A 21,279-nucleotide genomic window follows, 5' to 3' on the forward strand; every position below is an offset into this window, starting at 1 on the left:
TGCTGGAACAGCTCCATGTTTCAAGCCCTGCAGAATTGCATCAGATCTCCCCAGACAGAATGTTCCACCAGGGTGGGGCCAAGACAGAAAAGGCCCTAGTTGAGAATAGCTGGATCTCTCCTGAGCCAGGGATCACCAGCAAAATTTTATTAGCTGAGGGAACAGTGGTGGGATCCAAAAATTTTAGTAACAGGTTCCCATGGTGGTGGGATTCAAACTGTGGTGTAGCGCCAATGGGGCTGGGCGGGGCACGACGGGGGCGTGGCCGGGCATTCCTGGGCGGGGCTGTGGCAAGGATGCGGCCGCTGTGCTGGTCCTTGGGTGGGAAATGAATGCACGCAGGTGCAGGCTGACACGCACGCCAGTGCATTTCCTGCTAGACTGCTTCAAGGTCTGCGCGCTACTGCTGAGAGGAGGGGCATAACTAAGGCAAAAATCACGTGGCAAAATCACCAATTAGTAACCCCCTCTCGGCACACACAAATAATTAGTAACCTACTCTCGGGAACCTGTGAGAACCTGCTGGATCCCACCTCTGGATATATAAGGAGAGAAGATCCTGTAAATCCATGGTCCCCAGACTGTTTAGGGCTTTGAAGGTTACCACCAACACCTTGAACCTGATTTAGTATTCCACTGGGAGTCAGAGTAGCTGGCGAAGCACCAGTTGGATATGCACTTGCCATGGGGACCTGTGCTGCTGCATTTTGCACCAGCTGGAGCTTCCAGACCAGGCCCAAGGATAGCCCTGCGTAAAGGGAGTTGCAGTATATAATTCTCTAAACTCTGTATAAAATTAAAGATTTGTGCAACAAATAGCAACAGCTGTACAAAATACTGTGAACCTATTTCAAGGTTTAAAAGAGACTGGGTTACAGTATTTCATGTCTGCAAAATACATGTAAAAGTGACACTTTGGCCAGCTCTAGAACAGACTTATTTCACACAAAAACTGAAGTTGTCTGCTAAAAACGCTAATTATTTAGCTTGGGCTCTTCGGTTTAATTTGCCAGCTCTCGGTATTTGTGTACCGCAAGCTGATGGAGAACACATTTCTAAGGACAAAACTTTTCAACATAAAGTCAAGTTTTAAGTGTAATGACAAAATGTGGTTCAGTTTTATAGGAACGAGCCTTGGAAATTCTCCGGCTCATGTGTTTCCGCCCTTACCTTTCTCCCTGTTACATTCAGCAAAAAAACAAAAACCACTTCCATAGCAATCCATAATTTGTTGTTTTGCTCAAATCATAAGCCATAGTTTGCTCTGTGACCCTGAACCAGCCTTCCAAATAGCAACTGAGCTATGGTGTACTAGTCAAAGAACAAATCACGAGTCTGGCCAACTGCCAATGGAAAGTTCCTGTTTTCCCTCTTCCCTTAGCAGTCCTTTACAACCCAGGAAATATTATTTCTGGACTTGAGGGTTATACTTCTGCTAACAGAAGAGGGGGCAATTAGACCCCTTCACCATTCCCACCGGAACCTCTTGCCCCACATGTCTGTTTATCCATGTGAATCTGGGGACTCCATGAATGACTATATGGAATCAAAAGAGGTTTCTGTGTGTTTTCTACCAGCAGTTGGTTGAATCCAACTCACAGTTTATGATTCATATTAATTAACTGGCTATGAATGTAGCAAAAATGTTTATGATTTTGTAATGATGAACAGGGGGGTGAGCAGGGTGAAGTGCATGAAGCCAGGGTTTCCATAGATTCATTACCACAATGACAGGGTTGCTGATATAAAGCCTACCTAAGGCTTAATGCATAAACAAACCTGGTTGTGCTTGTGGCTTCTCCTCCTCCTCTCTGAACATAGTATGTGAAGACTGAAGGTAAATATTTTCAACTAATGCCAATTACTCAAGAAGTCAAAACGCAAACACATAGATTAACTAGGGTTAGTTTTCTTCTTTCCATGGTATTGGTAACTAGGATTCAACCATGATTAAACATCTGGCATATGTGAATGAAGATAAGGTAAAGAGTGCCCTCAAGTTGCAGCTGACTCAGGGAAACTGTCTGAAGTTCCACCTCGCTGAGTTTTCAAGGCAAGTGATGAGCAGAGGTGGTTTTGCCACTGCCTTCCTCTGCATAGCAGGCTTAGTTTTGATGGACTCCCATCCTTGGATGGTCAACCCTGCTAGACTTCTAAGCTGTGATGAGATCAGGCTACTCCGGGCTATTAGGCCTGTTACATGTGAATGAAAGTTGACTAATATCACAGACAAGATATTCGTACAATCTTGTATCGTTGGAATCACTGTGTGCTTGCAGTTGCAAATTACTAAGTGTTCCATAATTGTGACAAGGAATTAAGTAGTGTGCCAACATGTATGAATCACAGCTCTTACCTGAACTGAAATGGAAAGAAAAGCACTCCATATTTTTAATGTTCTTGCCATTTCTCGTAGAATATGAAACATCATCTTATAAGCTGTAAGCCTCCTCTTGTAATGCAACAGTTTAAAATGCCTGTTGCAGAAAGGAACATGATCTACTCCATAAAGTATATACTGCAACCTATTAATCTGCACATCATTCTTCTTGGAATCCCTTCCAATACTTCCCGGTTCCTCTTTGCTCCCTCTGGTGGCCAGACATCATGGTGCTTGTTTTTCTGAAAATGCCTGCCCCTTAAGCATGTTGAAGCCCCCCTTTGGTTCACAAGGTTCTAAAGCTTTGTACAAAGGTTCTAAAGCTTATTTCCTAGTGGGACACAAAAGATGAAGCAGGAAATGTATTCAGAGACATCTGCCTTTGTTGAGAATGGAAACCCATCACTTGTGGTGGTCTCCTGTCCCATAAATACCAGGAGTGGTGTGGGGAAAGTTTCTCTAGAGGGAGTTATTATAGAGGGGTTTCACAGGTTTCTGTTCTCTGTGCTTTTTAATTCCTACCCACAATGACATTCCCCTGTATACCCCTTTTCAAGCTATTTTCTCTTTTCCTCCTTCTGGCAACACCCATGTCCTCTCCTTTCCACACTTCCTTTTCCCTTTCCCACTCACCTTTTATTTTCACCCCATTTTCAGCTATATTTGTTATTTATTTACTCCATTTATACCCTGCCTTTCTCCCCACTGGGGACTCAACACAACAAGCCTGAAAGGAAGGGGTGGTATATTAAATTGAATAAATAAATCAACTTTGAGAATTCTCCATTTTATCCTAACAACAGCCTCACAAATGTCCAGGCCGCATGCCCCATGCTGCATTTCTACCATCTCCAGCACTGCCGGTATTGTAGTTCCATCCTCGGAAGGGTTGGCCCCCCACTCAGCCTTGTGATCGGACATTTTATATATATGTAGGTATATATATACATATATATATGTAGGTATATATATACATATATATATATGTAGGTATATATATACATATATATATGTAGGTATATATATACATATATATATACCTATATATGTAGGGGTGTGTGTGTGTGTGTGTGTGTGTGTGTATATGTATGTATGTATGTGTGTGTGTGTGTATATATATATATATGTATGTATATATGTATATATGTATATGTACACCTACATATATAGGTATATATAGGTATATATAGGGGTGTGTGTGTGTGTGTGTGTGTGTGTGTATACACACACACACACACCTATATATGTAGGTATATATATACATATACATATATATGTATATGTGTGTGTGTATATGTGTGTGTATATATATACATATATATGTGTATATGTGTGTATATATATGTATACATAGATATATATGGATGTGTATATATGTATATATATGTATGTATATATAATGTAATTTGATTGGATCTGTTTTTTTTGCTACTATAGGAATTTACGGGTTTCTAATGTTATTTATGTCTATTGTTGTTTTATTGCTGAGATGGCCTTGTGCACCGCTCAGAGTTCTTTGGCGGTTGAGCGGTCTATCAAGTTTAAATAATAATAATAATAATAATAATAATAATAATAATAATAATAATAATAATAATAATAATAATAATAATAATAATAATAATAATAATAATAATAATAATAATAATGATGGCCCAAGGTCGCCCAGTGAGCTTCCTTGGCAGAATGTGAAACTGGCTCACCCAAATCCTAGCCTGAAACTATGACCACCACACCACTCCTTTTGTGAAGTGGCCGTTATTGAGCAACAGCAAGCAGTCAGGTCTGGATGAGCCATGCAAATCACGTGAGAGAAAGTAGTTACCTCTGGGCATAAACTCGTAACTCCTTCCTCAAAGACAAAACCAACTCTGGAAAGGATCCTGCTCTCTCAACTGCTTTTTACTGATGGAAACCAAGTTCAACAATACTATGTAGTTGCTTAGCAACAGTCATGGACTGCATTTTTCCTTAAAACTATTTATTTATTCATCTATTTTTATTTTATTTTTAAAACTTTCAGACCGCCCTCCCCTGAAGGGCTCAGGGCGGTGAACAGTAATAATAAGCAATAAAATCACAATTTAAAATACAATATAAAACAAATATGTTAAAACAAACTGATCCAGATGGTGACAATCCCCCCCCCCCTCAGTACCCACCTATAGGCTCTGCTTCCATTAATTTTTTGGGGGGGAGGGAGTTAACCCCCTGATTTAACTCTTTTTTAAAGATATCATTTTTTTGTAATCTTGGACTTTCTCTGTATCTTTGTAGAAAGATATATAGTCAGTCTATACTGAAAATCTTCAGATTTAAGTATCCAGAGTTGTGACCACATTGAAAATGAAATGTATTAGTGATATTTTAAAATTATTACTTGTTCTACTATGTTATTTTATTTGTTCATACTGTAAAGCCCTCAGAGAACCTTGTTACAGAGTTCAACATCAAAAAAGAATCAATTATAAACTTTTGAGATGTTGCACAGAAGAAGATGGTCTCATCCTAATTGACTGAACCTAGCCATTATCCAATTACACTTCAGAGGATAACTTATTATGCTTTGCCCCAACCAAGCAGAAATTGATGACAAAATTCTGTAGATGGAAACAGGACTACAACTCTTCTCCTTTGTAACCCTTCATAGTTCCCATTGTGGGAATAGCAGCTAACATCTGATTTTGATGAGCACTAAGTAAGTAAAATAGTCAGAAAACAAACACCAAGTGTTCACTTAAGCTGTTTCCACAGTTACAGCACAAGGTTAGAATTTCCACCTAACCACTGAACAAACTGATAATCACTGGGAAAAGCAGAGATATCTGAAATTTCATTTTAAAAAACTGAAATACTTTAAAACATTCTTACTTTACAGCCATCAACCATGTGTCAGGTTTCCTAATAAGTTTATGTTAACTGAATACAAAAGAAATGTGAAATAAATATAACCAGAAGGGATGATCAAATCTAATTTTGATACATTAATGTCATATGCTGTACATGTTACAATACCAGCCAGAGTTAATACTAAGCTGCAGGCTACACTGAGATTTCCAAATGACAGATTGTTCTAAGTGATACCAAGTATAATTGAAGTAATAAAGGATAGTAAAAGCAAAGCACGCTGGCAGGAAGAATTCAAGTATTTACTTTAAAAAATTAAATAAGTTAGTTTTGGAAAGGCAAGACAACTGAAATGATGCAGGACTCAATTTACAGAAAGTTCCTTTCATTTATCTATTGCATTAACCCTTGAACTCTTGCCAGAATTCTCAGCAACATGTAAAATTTCCTGATCTAAAGAGCGGATGAGAAATGACAATCTTCCCTGTTCAAGTTCATGATCCAGTTATCATTTCTACAATCAATTCCCTACCAAACAGATTTTAAAATCAGGGCCCAGTGGGGAAAAGGGCTGCTATGATTTGGCAGCACAGAAGAGAGGGACGCTGGCTCTTGAAATGGAAACTAGGAAAACAAAGATGGATGTGGAAAAATTCTTAGATCTAAAGGAAACCTTCACAATAACAAGAAATAAATGATAACAAGCCAATCTTCATGGTTGAGCACAGACTAGCGATCCTACATGCACCAGGAGCATCATACTTGTGCCCCCCCCCCCACAATAACATTTCAAAGCAAACTGTATTTGAAATTGATGGTGACTTCCAAACAATACACTGACTTCCAAACAGTTTGCAATTCAGACTGTGTGGTGTCTGCATTTCCACAACTGAAAGAAAAAGAGCATGATTGAGACCTTTGGCATTTCCCAAGTAACTCTTTGAATATTAATCCATAACTGCAAAGTAGTGCCAATGGTTCTTTAACAGTGCAACCCTATGCATAATTACACCCTTCTAAGTGCACTGAAGGAAATGGTTTTAGAATGGTGTAACTCTGCTTAGGGCTATATTGTAATCCACATTTCAAGATTTATATGCATATGTGTTACAGTGTGCATAACAGATATGTGCTATCCATATACAAATGTTCAATAAGTTGCCAATCAACTATAAACAAACAGGATAAAACTATAAACAAAGAGAGTAAACAAGGGTAAAAAACAGATTAAACTGGGCCAAGTGGAATCTCTGTTGTAAGTGCAAACTGAGCAGCAACCATTCTGGCAAAATGATCACCACAGGGGGGAAAAATCCTTGTGTGGAATCAGCTGGTCTTAACATTAACTATTTAGTGACGCATAATGTGTGTGGTTAAGTGACATCAAGTCACTTCTGACTCATAGTGACGATACAAATTAATGTCCTCCAAAATGTCCTGTTGTTAACAGACTTGCTCAGGTCTTCCAGAATGAGGGCTGTGGCTTCCTTTACAGAGTCAATCTATCTCATGCTGGGTCTTCCTCTTTTCCTGCTGCCTTCATCCCTTCCTCGCATTATTATCTTTTCTAGTGACTTCTGTCTTCTCATAATGCAAAGTATGATAGCCTTAGTTCAGTCATTTTACCTTCCAGGAAGAGGTCAGACTTGATTTGGCCTAGAATCCACTGATTTGTCTTTTTGGTGGGCCACAGTATCTGTAAAATTCTCCTTCAACATCTTATTTCACATGAATCAACTTTCTTCGTATCAGCTTGCTTTACAGTCACAATTTCACACCCAAACTTGATCTTGGTCGCCAGCAACATACCTTACACTTAACAATCTTTTCCAGCTCCTTCATGGTTGCCCTTCCCCGTCTCAGTCTCCTACTGATTTCTTGGTTGCCATCTCCCTTTTGATTGATGATGGAATCAAGGAACAGAATATCTTGAACAATTTCAATTTCTTCATCGTCGACCTTAAAAGTAGTGTAGTTCCTCAGTAGGCATTCCTTTCATCTTCTTGATGTTCAGCTGTAATCCTGCCTTGGAACTTCCTGCTTTAAGCATCATCTCTATTTGTTTTAAATCTTCATTATTTTCTCCAATTGTTCATGTTCCTTTCACTAATTTGAACTTGGTCATCTAAATCTAATAGTTTTCCTTATGATATGTTCTCCATATAGACTGAATGGATAGGGAGATACAATAGTCCTTGTCTGACACCTTTGCCCATTGGAAACCATTCTGTTTTTACATATTCTGTCCTAACAGCAGCCTCTTATCCACAGTATAGGTTGCACATCAAAACAATGCTGTGGCAAACTAATCTATATATATATAAATCTAACAGTGTGTTTGTCCCTGATGGTCTCCCTCAGAAGCTGCTGGACGGATCGCCCCCAATTTTTCCCATGACGTCCCTCCCTGTTGTGGGCAGGTAATTGGACCTTCACATCACCGAAAGTCCATACCTGAACCAGGTAAAATGTCTTTTTCCTGGCGCACCAGGCCATGAAGCTGACTCTGTTTAACTGTCACCCTTAGAATGTTCATGCAGCCTGTCTGTGGCCTGAGGCCTTGGGAAGCCCTTAGATTGTTCGCGCAGAAATGGCCAGAGATGAACAATGAGAACAGTAAATAGGTAATACTGGTAGGTAATACAAGTGGAAGTGAAACACAAACACACTTTGCCGTGTGAGAAGTCAGGTGGGGTTCCCCTCACCCACACGCAGGTAACTTTCACTCTCTGTGCCTCACTCACTACTACCACACAACACACATACTCTCATCCACACCCAGCTCATCCTCACACACCTCACTGTGCCCTCCCTCACATCCAACCACCTCTTACCTACTTCCTCACCCATATTCGCCACTAAAAGCGAGCTGGAGTTTGCCTTTTTCTTCTAAGAAAATCCGTGAGGTGGGGGCGAACCAACACTACTGGCTCCACTTCTTTTGCACGTGGCCCTTTAAGAACCCAGGGAGCTGGCCTCAATCTGAGCGCCTCACCACCCTGCCTCTGCTGCCTGACTGTGATAGCCTGCTTGCCCCAGTTCTGCCTTACCCAAGCCAGGACTGTGCATGTCAACCAGCCTCATGGACAGCGGGATTCGCACTCTGGACAGTTCCGTTGTGAAATGGAAAGGGTTACCTTATACTAAAAAAACAAGACACCACCATATAACAATGTGAATTGAAAAGGGAAAGAGGGATTCCATTTGACCACCCCAAAAGGCTATGCTGGGGATCATTGGACCTGCATGGACATCTGTGTGGGTTGCGGACTGTGAAACGCATGACTGGGCCCGCTAGTTTCTTTTAAAATTCTAATATATACATATTAATGCTAAACTGATAAAACACTGTTCTGGTCCTGCTCCTTCTCACTACTTTCTAAAGGTAAGAAATTTGAACTATTGCACCCAATGTTATTTTTATTCCTTTATCTTAAATGCATTTTAATGTATTGCTGGAGTTTCTTTAAACTGAAGCATACCAAATACTGTATTGTCGAAGGCTTTCACAGCCAGATTCAACTGGTTGTGGTTGGTTTTCCGGGCTGTGTGGCCGTGGTCTGGTAGATCTTCCTAACGTTTTGCCTGCATCTGTGCCTGGCATCTTCAGAGGTGTATCACAGTGTGTAACAGACTTCTCTCTGTGATACACCTCTGAAGTTGCCAGCCACGGTTGCAGGTGAAACATTAGGAACAAGATCCACCAGACCACGGCCACAAAGCCCGGAAAACCCACCACAACCATACCAAATAGTATTTTATCAAAAGGTAGTTTATTTTTCTTAGAAAGAAAAGAAACATAATTCATAAATTCTGCCTTTCACTTGTCAAGTTATAAAAGAAAGCTCCTTTGAATATTTTCTTTTCCAGTTTAATCACATTTCTTGCTATTTAACTGATGTATTAAAACTCCATTCTTTCACAGGGATCAGTAGAAAATAAATTACTGAATTAAAATGGTACCTGGAAATGAGAATCTTGATGCTGCAATGGCAGGACCAGCAGGATGACATTTTTATTTTATCTAATTTTATTTCCATTTCTAAGAGAATTATCATCCACCTTTGGGCACACTGACATAAATCTCCTCAACAAGACTTTGTAAATGATCCTCTTGGTTAAAACAAAAAGAAGAAAAGAAAAAAAAACAAGCCTGCTGAACTGATCCAATACTACTGGAGAAAGTTTCTGACTATTACAAAGTATGTTCTTCATCTCTCAAGGCTATTATTTGTTTGAGGAGTTGTCATCTAGAGGGTTCCTGTCTTTGTACTCTATTGAAAAACCCAGATCAGCACTGTTAAATACAAACGTGTACTAAAATACCTGGTGTAACTCCTAGTGTTCATTTAAAAAAATATTTGTTATTATATGTGCTTTCTTTATTCTGTTCATTTCCAGGGAAGAACACTTTCCTGACTATAATTCTCCACCATCCAACTTGAATGAATTCCCCACCCCATACACAAAGGACCTTTTCTTCAACATTTATGTCTGCTAGGAGAAAGATTTTTATTGATAGACAATTAACATTCTTATCTGCAGAGCAGGTACAGGGAGGGGCTTGGCATTTACATAGGCCTGCCTTCATTTGCATTTTAAAGATTGAGAGGTCTTTTATCAAATTAAAAAGAACACAGGAGCAAGGAAAAAAACTCTTTTCTGTGCCTTGCTTTGCTGTGCTCCACTGTTTTGTCTCCCAGCCAAATTGTCATAGTGCAAGCAAACTGGGTACAGAGAAAAATGCAAAATGAAATGGAGTGCAGAAGAGCAAAACACAAGAGAGGGTAGGGTTTAACTGCTGCCTCCTGTGTACTCTGCTTTTCTTTGAAAAGATACTGCCTCTTTGCAAATGAAAGGGCAGATGGGTGCAGATACATGAGGATCCTCCCCTTATAACTTAATTACCGTAACTAAAATAAGGCTCCTTTCCCCAACTGGGACTAACAACAGCCAGTGGGATAATTTTTTTCCAGCACAATGATACAGATTTTACCCTCCCCCTCTCCCAAATCAGCCATCCCAATGGCTGCTTTTAATTAATATACAGATGTCAAGAATTATTTATCATCATCATAGTTCTCTTGTACCTCATGTACTTTGGCTCAAAGAGTCTCTTTTGCATTACTGGTTGAAACGCACATGTATGAAGATGGCAGGGCAAGAAAGAAGCAAGTTGTAGCATTTGCTCCCATCATTTCCAGTGCACAGTGCTGCCTGTCTATATCCTGACACGTGCAGGGAAACCATCTCCTGCAATACCTAGCAGGCACAACACTGTGTAGAGAATAGAAAAGGAAATGAATAGGAGCTACTGTTTAAGTATAGATTTAAACCTAAGCCCACCCCCACTCCACAGACTAAGAAAAACAGAGGAATGACACAGAAGGAAGGACCCAATATATATTCTTAGTCAAAGCCCAAACCTTACAAGTTCCTATTTGAAAAGAAACTGGATCCTGAACCTCAAAAAGGTCAGGACATATCTAGAAAATAGAGCGATACTAAATGTATGATCATTAAAGTTATGTAAAACAGTACTAAGTCTATTCTTTTAAAACACAGGACATGCTGGTAGGATGCCAAAGGCCATATTCAAAACTAATTTTAATACTTAACCAACAGAAGACCACACAAGGAACTCATGGAAGAGAGGGAATCCCCAACTGGTGGCCACACCCAAATACTGGCTAACATACAACACAGAACTGAGGGATTTTTTTTCTTTAGTTTGAAATATTTGTGTCAGTGCACAAATCACTTCAGCTGTCTGGATCCCCCCCCCCCCCCCCCCCACACCTTCAGACATTTCTGCAAACATGGAAAAATCCCCCCCCCCCCAATCCCTCTGGAAGTTGCAGTAAATCTTAAACACGTAAAACCATTTAAGCACACTAAATGACTTAGCTGTGTTTTAATTTTTGTAGTTCAGGCTTGCCTACTTGCCTACTGTAACCAAAAGCTGTGTTTTTATGCAGATTCAAACTATTGAGCACAGATGAGTTTTTAGTGGCTATCTAAAAGTCTACTATGTGAAGAAAAGATCAAGAAATCCACTGCCACCTCAGACAACCTATACACAAAGCTTTACACAACCACTTGAGTAATGAAGTGCATGCAGCCTTGTGCTATATTCTCTAAGTGTACTTTATGAAATTATGCCTAGCTTGGACAGCTTGAAACATTCAGGAGTTTTACAGAGTTTTCAGGTTGCTGGTAAGAAATTTCAAGCAAAAATGGATCGATTCTAAACTGGTCTCCTCAGACATAAGTCCCACTTATTCCAATGGGACTTATTCCCAGGACAGTGTTCTGAGGATTGCTGCCAAAGTCTTAAATAATAATACAGAGAATCATCTACAGGTTGAACACAGACCAAAAAGTCATCAATAATTGAAGCTTGCCAGAGGCATAGCTATTTCTCTGCACTAACTGTCGGCGATCTAATTTAATCACAAGTATTAAACTCCATGCTGAGGTCAAATGGCCTCACATCCTCCAATATTACACTTCAACCAGCGCTCATTAACGTCTGCTCAATGGATTAGCACATCTGAAGATATATGTACAGAATAGAGGGGGGACCATCTAATGATAGCCAATTGTTCATTCGTAATAGGGCAAATGTTCCAGGCCTCAACTTATTATCACTAATGTGGAATTTATTAAATTTTAAAAAGAAAAAAATATCAATGGTGCACACAGTTTATTCTTAAAGTGGCTGTAAGAAAGCTATTCCTGATGACAGATTGGCTCCAAATGTGCAGTTATCAAAACTAACACATTGAAATGTTTCATGTTACATTTTAGATGTTTGGAAAGTAAAAAAAAATTAAGTGAACACTGTGTGAAGTGTGAGCGCACTGGGTACTCTGTAGGAAGTCATTGTTCCAGTACTGATGGATGATATGGACAGTTTGGAAGGAGGAATGTCTGGGGTTGCATGTACATTGCGCTTACTAATAGGCAGAGTGTTTACCTATACCAATAAATATGGTTAACCTGCTGAACTGCATCCACAATAGAGACTCTGCATTGCTATGGAATTCAAAGTGCACTACAAACTTCATCCTTTGCTCAGGGAATCTGTTTTTGGGATCTCCATGAATGGTGAAATCCGCAAATAGTGGGAAGCAGGGATCTGCTGCTTACTGGCAGCTGAAAACCAAATTTCCTGCAAAATTTAACAATGTAATGACTACAAGGATGGCCCTGTATAAAAACATACTGAAGACCACCTCTCATGATCCAACCACAGATCAATGAAATGGCAAATAATCACTCTCCTGAATGACAAGGGTTTGCTGTAAATGCATGCTATAAGCTTGGTCTGACTAAGCCTCTGCCCTTGGTCAAGTACAGGGGTCTGCACCCTGCGGCTCTCCAGATGTTCATCGACTACAATTCCCATCAGCCCCTGCCACCATGGCCAAAACCCTGGTCTAGTCAGTGCCCACTGCAATAATGGACTGAATGGTTTAGTGGGGGTGCTTGGATAGGACTCATCAGAAGATTGCCCAACTTGACTATCTGCAAGAGATACTGTGGAAGTAAAGGGAACAGTATTCCTGCACCTTTTCCCTTGCCAATAATTAGGGACAAGGCATACGTTGCTGAGCCTATAAGTGTGATAAAGAAGTCAATATAACTATATTAGGAATTCACACACGGACGAAGAGATACATTTATGTGCATGTGTATGAACACACAGAGTGCAAAAACCGTAAGAGGGAAGTCAAATAAACAGATTCAGCGCAATCACCACAATGTCTATATAAGCAGATTTGGCAAAAACATTAGCATTTCCGTAACACAGCTTCTGCTTGACATTACACTTCCATATAATACATGATCAGACTAACATCATTGTTCTTCTTAAGAAATTCAGAGCAATGAAAACATTTTTCCGTGACAATGAGTTGAACGCAAGATCAGCTCAAAGGTATAATCCATCCAAAGGCTTAATAAAATCTCAAATGTTTAACAGAATTATTTGTTTTTTGCTGCCTGAATTTTTTTCCACCCTAAAGGACGGTTATTTCAAAGCACTTACCTTTTTTGTCAAGGAGTCATCTGAATCCGAAGGCATTCTGGTTGATACATGAAACATGACTTCCACAGTAGAGGTAGCAAAATAGGGAGTGGTCAATCCGGTACTTTTATTTTTTTGCAATCCTCCCATAAAACCACAATGGTTTGTAAGATTCACCTAAGACAGAGAGACCGACATCGTGCTTTTAAAAATTGTAATATGTAATAGCTCATCTTCCTGTGGGGGGAAAAAGCACCATTTACTCAGGTGACAGATCACCCTTTAAAGAAGCGAGTCTTGCTAAATTAAAATGCTTGAGTTTTTTCTAATTAAGTTGAACAAACTAGAAAAACCAACCAACTGTAGGCAGCAACAACTTGTAACAAAATTGTCTTCTTATAGTATTTAGTTTATCTATATACTGAATAGAACACAGCAAGCAAGATCACCTTTTATAGCATATATTATACACCTACCGAGGCCATCTCTGTGTGCCCATACATTGAGAAGCTAGGTGGGTAAACACTATAGAAAAGGCTTTTCCAGTAGTGATGCCTGTACTTTGGAGCTCCCTCCCTCATGCATTCTCCTGGAGCCAAATCTGTGTTCTTTCAGGTCCCTCTTAATAAGGTTTTTATTCTCTGGAGCCCTTCAGGACCCCTGCAATTGATTTTAGCTACCACAGCCTCCAAACTGCAAAAAAACCCCATGCATACACTACTGGAAAGTTTCATGAAATCCACTGAAGTTATGTGTTCCCTAGTAACAAATGGCTTTCAGCATGTACTTCACAGTCTGATGCCAAAAAGTCTTGAGAGTTTGCTGAGATTCACTTCCTTGCAGCAGCTGACAGTACGGTGTCCAACTGAGCTTCGGACAAGAGGCTGACTCCTGTCTTGTTCCCCGCCATGCTAGTAAAGAGCAGGAAACTCTGTTCTCTCACCCAAAGAGAGCTAGTTCTGAAAGGATAGGCATAGAATAGGAAGAATTATCTATAAGTAGATTAAAGTTTGGTTTCAGGAAGAAAGAACACATAGTTTTGAACTGCTCTCCCTATCTGAGATAGGAAAAGAACTGAAGAGGGTCAGTTCCTTTGGTAGAACAGGAAGTTGAAACAAAATTTCTTCCTGTCTCCCGGTAGAAAGGGATGGGAATCACCCACTTGTGAGATGTCCACCTGACTCAGTGGGAGAACAACACCCAACAAGTTTTTTGAGAGAGGATTCAGGCAAAGAAGTGATAAAATGCCTCCAATATTCAAAACAGTCCCAGGCCCAATATCTGCAACTATGAACAGCCACAGAACCATATCCAAGATATTCAGCTGTTCTAGGATCCATCTGATTAAGCTTCCAGTTGATGATCTGACAGACTGGATGGCTACTCAATTCTAAGAATCTGTTAGATCACTCAGTACTTGTTCCATGTTGAAATCCTCTCCAAGTATAACTTAGTAAGCCCAACTTTTCCACATGAACTTGGTGGGTATCTACTGGGCGTGCAGCACAGACAGGTTTTTCTGTGGGTACCATAAGTAATGCCCTCTTTCATAGGATGGTTATCAGGCACCATTTTTGAAAACTATTAGGTACCAGGTAAAGTTCATCCTATTTACCTGTTCTGTCTCCTTCTCTCACCTTTTACTGCTCTTTTTATTATTCCTGCTTCCAACTGGTCATATTATTTTTGTTTGTATGTATTATACTGTACCTCTCTGTACTGTACCTAGAGCCAGTGGTGGGATCCAAAAATTTTAGTAACAGGTTCCCATGGTGGTGGGATTCAAACTGTGGCATAGCGCCAATGGGGCTGGGCGGGGCACAATGGGGGCGTGGCCAGGCATTCCTGGAGCGGGGCATTCCTGGGTGGGGCTGTGGCAAGGATGCAGCTGCTGCGCCGGTCCTTGGGTGGGAAATGAATGCATGCAGGCGCAGGCTGCCACGCACGCCAGTGCACCTACTGCTAGACTGCTTCAAGTTCTGCGCACTACTGCTAAGAGGAGGGGTGTAACTAAGGCAAAAATCACGTGGCAAAATCACCTTTTAGTAACCCCCTCTCGGCACACACAAATAATTAGTAACCTACTCTCGGGAACCCGTGAGAACCTGCTGGATCCCACCTCTGCCTAGAGCCACCTTGACTTATAGCATGACTATATTATGTGCTTTTTTAAAGACAAAAAGACAGCGCTCTCAAGACAGCTTCAAGTTGATCCTAAAGGGTACTTATCATATTTAACCTAAAGGAATTCTTTAGTAACTGCCACTATTATGGTAATACAAAGCAAACTTGAATTAAGAAAGTAAGTCTTAAAGATACCTCCCAACCAAGGCCTGCCACAAAATCCTCATAGGCTTGACTTCCTCCGGTATTCGTGAGGATGGAGTGTTTATCTTCTTGTCCCTCAGCAACATAAAATACAGCAATTTTGTGCGTCTCTCGGCTGTAAGACACATTACTGCAATTACATAAGAATGTACTTTGAAGTCATTAAAGAATGAGATAAAGAAATAGAAACGGGGCTATAATATTGGCAGTGTAAATACATCTCAAAGATTCTTTCTCGTTCTATGTTTGTACAGTTTTAATTGCTTGATCCCATCTCCCTGTACTTTTTGCTGGAGAAACATGTCAGAACTGTTATCAGCAGTTGCCCATCTATGTATCTTACACTCTTGGTTCAAAATAATTGCCTTGCTATGACTGTGGGTTAAAAGTCAGATTAACAAAGAAGCCATACATTATATGCAAATATTATTAGGACTCTTTCTAACAAAAACACATGGGGAAAATGCTGGAACAGATGAGTCCTATCTGAATTTGTTCAAACTCATTTCTGAATCTAGTTTGCAGAAATAAATCCACACAGTATAAATGGAAATAAGAATCTAATAGCTTATGTCTTTTTGATAATTTGTATTACATGTTTGCATGTAATTTTCTCAGAAATGGCTTGTGTGACAATCTGTAAACTAACACACGCAGGCTCCTAATCTATAAAGAAACAGGTCACTTCTTTGACTTGAAACATATTTTCTAGGAGAAGCCTCTCTGATTTTTCTGCCTTCAGAGAAATAGTTATGTTTTCTCTCAGGAAACCTCACCTAAAGCTCTGATGGCTTGAACAATGATTTTTATCTTTAGCTAAGGAATAATTGTTTTTACAGTTCCTATTGCATACAAAACCAGTAATTAAAATTAGCTACAGGCATTGGTATCCCAGTTCTAAAGGCAATTATTTAGAGCAAATCCCAGTAATTACAACTGAGATGGGCAAAATTTCCACCCACATCACAAACACCTTTGCTGTAAACTGATGCGGCAAAACAAACATTCTTCCATCAAAAATAAAATGATCAACACTGATTTCAAAAGCTTGATTATAAACACATAACTTGCCATTGTCTTGAGTCCAAATTTCTTAGTTCCCGAAGCAGCTTTTCATTTTTTTTCAGGAGATGAAAGCTTCTCCTAAATAAGGAAATTTAACAAACATTTTCATCACCTGTGCAATGACAGATATAGGACAGCACAACAACACATTTTCAATTCCATTCATGCAATCTCCTACAGTTTTCGTGCCTTTTGTAAGACCTTTTTCTATATCAAAGATGAATAGATCTTTTAAAAATAATATATACATATAGTTATTTTTTATCCCAGGTGGTCTTCTGCATCCTTGTTAGTGCCTTGAACATAATCCCCACTTCATTCCACTTCTTCCCATTTAATCTGGTGGGCTAAACAGGACTCCCTTCGGAGCACATAAAACCTGCTCTTTAGTAGGCCAGACAATAACTGCTTAGTGATAAAAAGGTACTTCCACACTAGCCAAAAGAGCAAATGCAAAAAAATGGGGGGGGGGGAGGGAAGGAGCAATGAGGGAACAAACAAACAAAAAACCCCCTCCCCTCTGAGCTATGGGCTGAAATGTAAGAGTAAAGCAACACCTATACTCCAAAATTTGCAGTAGAATTTTAAAAGTCTAATTAAGATATGCTAAAATAGCTATTTTCCAAATTAATTATACATATTGCACTGCTCACAAAACATATTAGAGAAGGAACTTCTACAAATAGTATAAACATGGAAGGACAAGCTGGTTTGAAAAAAACAAAGTTTCTGTACACAAGTAAAAGAGCGGACGTTTTGCAAAAATAAAGATCTGTTTTTTTCATATTATCACCCATGTATTTGATAAAAGGTTGGTTAATTAAGTATCCTGTACTGATCTTAAGAAACCTCTTTTTTTGGATACTATACATATAAGGAAATAATCATAAACTGGGATCATAATTCCCATCGTAAAATGGTTTCATAGGAGAGATTACACTGGACCAAATAGCAGCATAAAAAATATAATGTCTGAATAAGCTTATTCTGTGATATGATACTATTCAGGGTCTGATTTACCTAATGCTCACATCTTTTACGGAGTGGCACATTAATCCATAACAGACTGTACATATACTACAATAAAAAAAAATACTGTCTACAAGAAACAGTTCAAAATGATGGTATTTCTAAATTCAGGTCAGCTAGGGGAGAGGGATGCATCTATGGGGACAAAGAACAAAAGGAAAAGGAGGACTGCCAGGCAGTCTTTCCCTGACCAGGAAACAGAGGCGTAGTAAGGGGGAAAAGCACCCGGTGCACTGGTGCGTCCTCCGCCCCCGTCCTGCCATGCCCCCGCCACCCCCTCACAGGGGCACGTGCCTGATGCGTCATGCCCTCCCTTGGAGCTACGCCTCTGCCAGGAAATCAGTGCTATATGGAACAAATCAACCTGGTCTCCTTCCCTCTGCTCTTCCTAGGATGGGGTAAAAGTGGCCATCCTTCATTTTCTGGAATGTACCAAATAGTCTACATTTTTCTGATGTAAACTGATCATAAGGCCTCACCGGCCCAATTCAGCACTGTCAACACTTAATGACATTAAAAAGTGTTTTATAATAAACATGGGCCAGAGCATGGGAGGGTTGTGGCTGCTGTTCTTAGCAGCAGAATCTCCATTTCTTCCCATCCCAATAATGCAAAATGCTTGGCAGAAGTCAGCATATGGGGGTGATGTTTGATTTTCCTGTTGTACGGGTATGTAAATATGCTTGGCAGTAGTGTTATATATTTTGTATCAGCTGACACTGTCAGGGAACAGATGCAGGGCTCCTATTTAAGTGGCAACCATGTGCGATTGAAAACCAATGCCTAGCTTTGTCCCAATTGATAGAAAGCAAAAAGTAGCATGTATTTAATTGCAAAGTAATAGTGTCTTATTACCTTTTATCCCAAGAATTCATTCCAAGAATACTGAGAAGCAATCTACAATAGTAAAATGGTGAATAGGGTTTTTGCGGGGTTGGCTCATCCTGCTCCATAGCTTTTGTATTTAAGTCATTGAAATGCTTTTCAACAAAATCTCTTTCTTCTGTGTGTTGTTTAAGGATTGCATTGATCACATCATTTTCCTGCTTCTCTGAGACGCAGATAGGCTGAGGAGCAGGAACATTGAGTGATACACCTGTCCTCTGTAAGCACTCAGGGCTAGTGATGCCTATATACTGCAACAGCTCATCAAGGGCATCCTCTTCATCCCTAATTGTGTCCCATGTTGGCACAGTTTCTCTAAATCTCTTCACTGGGAGTGCATTTCCATCCTTTACACATACTTCTTCTACATATGTGGCAGGTTCTGTTGCATCTTCTGGTTTCTCTTGACGGGGTAATGAGAGGACAAATGAAGTTGGCTCGGATAAGCTACAGAGAGGTGGAGGTCCATACAGAATGGCTGAATCCCATGAATATTTGCCAGACAAATCACGCACTATAATTCTAACGTTTGAATTAGCTGATACAAGTCCAGCAGACAATCCCCCTCCAGGCACGTCCTCTTCTGCACGGATTTGTATACATGAAACTAATGTGGTGTTATTCAGCACGAAAAACTGGAGATTGGGATTCTCAAAAAGTTCCGGAGAGAGTTCAGGGCTTTCGCTGTAAGGGTTGTCATTGTTCTCACATACTTGACTTGTGAGCATAGCAGGACCCCCAGACATTGGATAATGACCCAAATGGTTCACCAGATGCGTTATAACAGTACGAGCTGCCACAGAGATCAATCCTTGCTGAATGTGAGATTTCACTGTAAAACAAAGGGGAATATTTTAAATTATAAAAATAAAAGCAAACATTTCACGTTTGCTTTTGAAATGTTCTGAAAAAATAGCATAACCTTTACTTAAGTCTTACAGACAACACTTTGCAGTGGTGAGAGCAGGGGTGTCCAACTCTGGTGCTTCAGATGTTTATGGACTACAATTCCCATCAGCGCCTGCTGGCATGGCTAATTGGGCTGATGGGAATTGTAGTCCATGTCATCTGAAGCACCAGAGTTGGACACCCCTGGGTTACAGTGCTGGATCTGGGGGATCCTGGTTCAAATCCCTATTCTGCCATGAAAGCTTGACGATAACTTTGGGCCAGTCAAAATTTTCTCAACCTAAACTACTCCGTTGTAAGGATGAAATGGATAAAGGGCAAACAACCATATCACTCGGAGCTCCTTGGAGAAAGGGTGGGATACAAATGCACTGAATAAATAAATAATATTCTGGAAAAAATACTGCTTTTGTAGATATAATACATACTCTCATAAATAACCAGAGCAAAGAAAAGTAAACTCTGTATTTAAAACAAAAGATACCTCAAGGCACAGTGCTACCATTCTGAAAACTAACTGCTGGATGAGGTATCAAAACTGACACAGAGCATCACCACAAAACTAGTTGTAATTCTTGTATCGCAACTAAGTCTAACAGAGCAACAGGTCATTATGCCAATGCACTGTTTAAGATCACAAGCAGTCACTAGAACTCAGGAAATTCACATATTAAATACAATCTCAAACCAATTAAAAGCTTTCGTTGCTCATACAAATTGCACCCATAAAATTATACGCAAAGCCTATTCAGGGACCTTTGTTAAATTAATCTAAGCAGTAATTAAATCGTTGCTATGATAAAAGAAATTTTAAAATTCCATAAGACTTTTTTCCCTTTAAATTATATTTATACCCCATCCTTGCCAAGGGGGCTCAGGGCGGCAAACAGCAATAAAAGATTACAAAAATAAAACAATAAAACATCATTCTGCATTAAAACAGAATTAAAACAGCAAATAGATGGAGTCAGAAATACACCCCACTACTACACACATGGAAGGTCAATGATGATAATGGTCAAGCCGGCTGGCTAGATCTGGGGTAGGGAACCTGCAGCTCTCCAGATGTTCAGGGACTACAATTCCCACCAGCCCCTGCCAGCATGGCCAATTGGCCATGCTGATAGGGGCTGATGGGAATTGTAGTTCCTGAACATCTGGAGAGCAGCAGGTTCCCTACCCCTGGGCTAGATGGAAATGCCTGGCAGAAAAGCTCCATCTTCCAGGCCCTGTGGAACTCATTCAGGCCCCGCAAGGCCCTAATCTCATTGGGGAGCTTATTCCACCAGGTAGGGGCTAGGGCTGAAAAAGCCCTGGCCCTTGTGGAAGCCAGCTGGACCTTCTTTGGGCCAGGGATCTCCAGTATCTTCCCCTCCAACGAGTGGAGGGACCTGGTGGCACAATACAGGGAGAGGCGGTCCCATAGGTATGCAGGTCCAAGTCCACTCACACTCTTAAATGTCAACAATAACACTTTGAACATGATACGGTACTCGGTCGGCAGCTAGTGGAGTTGGTACAGGACTGGAGTAATCCAGTCTCCACTTTGTGCTCCAGAAAGGAGACTGGCTGCTGCATGTTGAAAGAGCTTTAATTTCCGGGTCATGGACAAAGGAAGGCCAGCATAGAGCGAGTTACAATAATTCCAATCTGGAGGTGACCGATGCGTGGATTACTGTGGCTAGGTCTGAATGGGAGAGATATGGAGCCAGCTGCCGTGCCTGACACAGATGGTAAAAATCAGCGCAGCTGCTCAGGGAGGAGAGTGCTGTTGCAAAAAAAAAATCTTCCCTTGCAAAGCAGC

General features: G+C 40.3%; 1 protein-coding gene across 14 annotated transcripts in view; it reads right to left on the minus strand.

The window, feature by feature from the left end:
• RALGAPA1 (Ral GTPase activating protein catalytic subunit alpha 1) overlaps positions 1-21,279 on the minus strand; it is a 149,595-nt gene that overhangs the window by 30,206 nt on the left and 98,110 nt on the right. For 7 of the 14 annotated variants that reach the window (XM_048484823.1, XM_048484822.1, XM_048484817.1 and 4 more), the window contains 4 exons: positions 18,537-19,398; positions 16,659-16,730; positions 15,579-15,702; positions 13,281-13,436 (listed from right to left, as the gene is read on the minus strand). In XM_048484823.1, coding sequence (XP_048340780.1) covers positions 13,281-13,436; positions 15,579-15,702; positions 16,659-16,730; positions 18,537-19,398 — 1,214 coding nt within the window. Of the gene's footprint in view, positions 1-13,280; positions 13,437-15,578; positions 15,718-16,658; positions 16,731-18,536; positions 19,399-21,279 lie in introns of all 14 variants that reach the window. The other 7 variants (XM_048484809.1, XM_048484812.1, XM_048484813.1 and 4 more) reach the window with 2 other exon arrangements.

This window comes from Sphaerodactylus townsendi, linkage group LG02, assembly GCF_021028975.2.
Source record: "Sphaerodactylus townsendi isolate TG3544 linkage group LG02, MPM_Stown_v2.3, whole genome shotgun sequence".
NCBI classification, from domain to species: domain Eukaryota; kingdom Metazoa; phylum Chordata; class Lepidosauria; order Squamata; family Sphaerodactylidae; genus Sphaerodactylus; species Sphaerodactylus townsendi.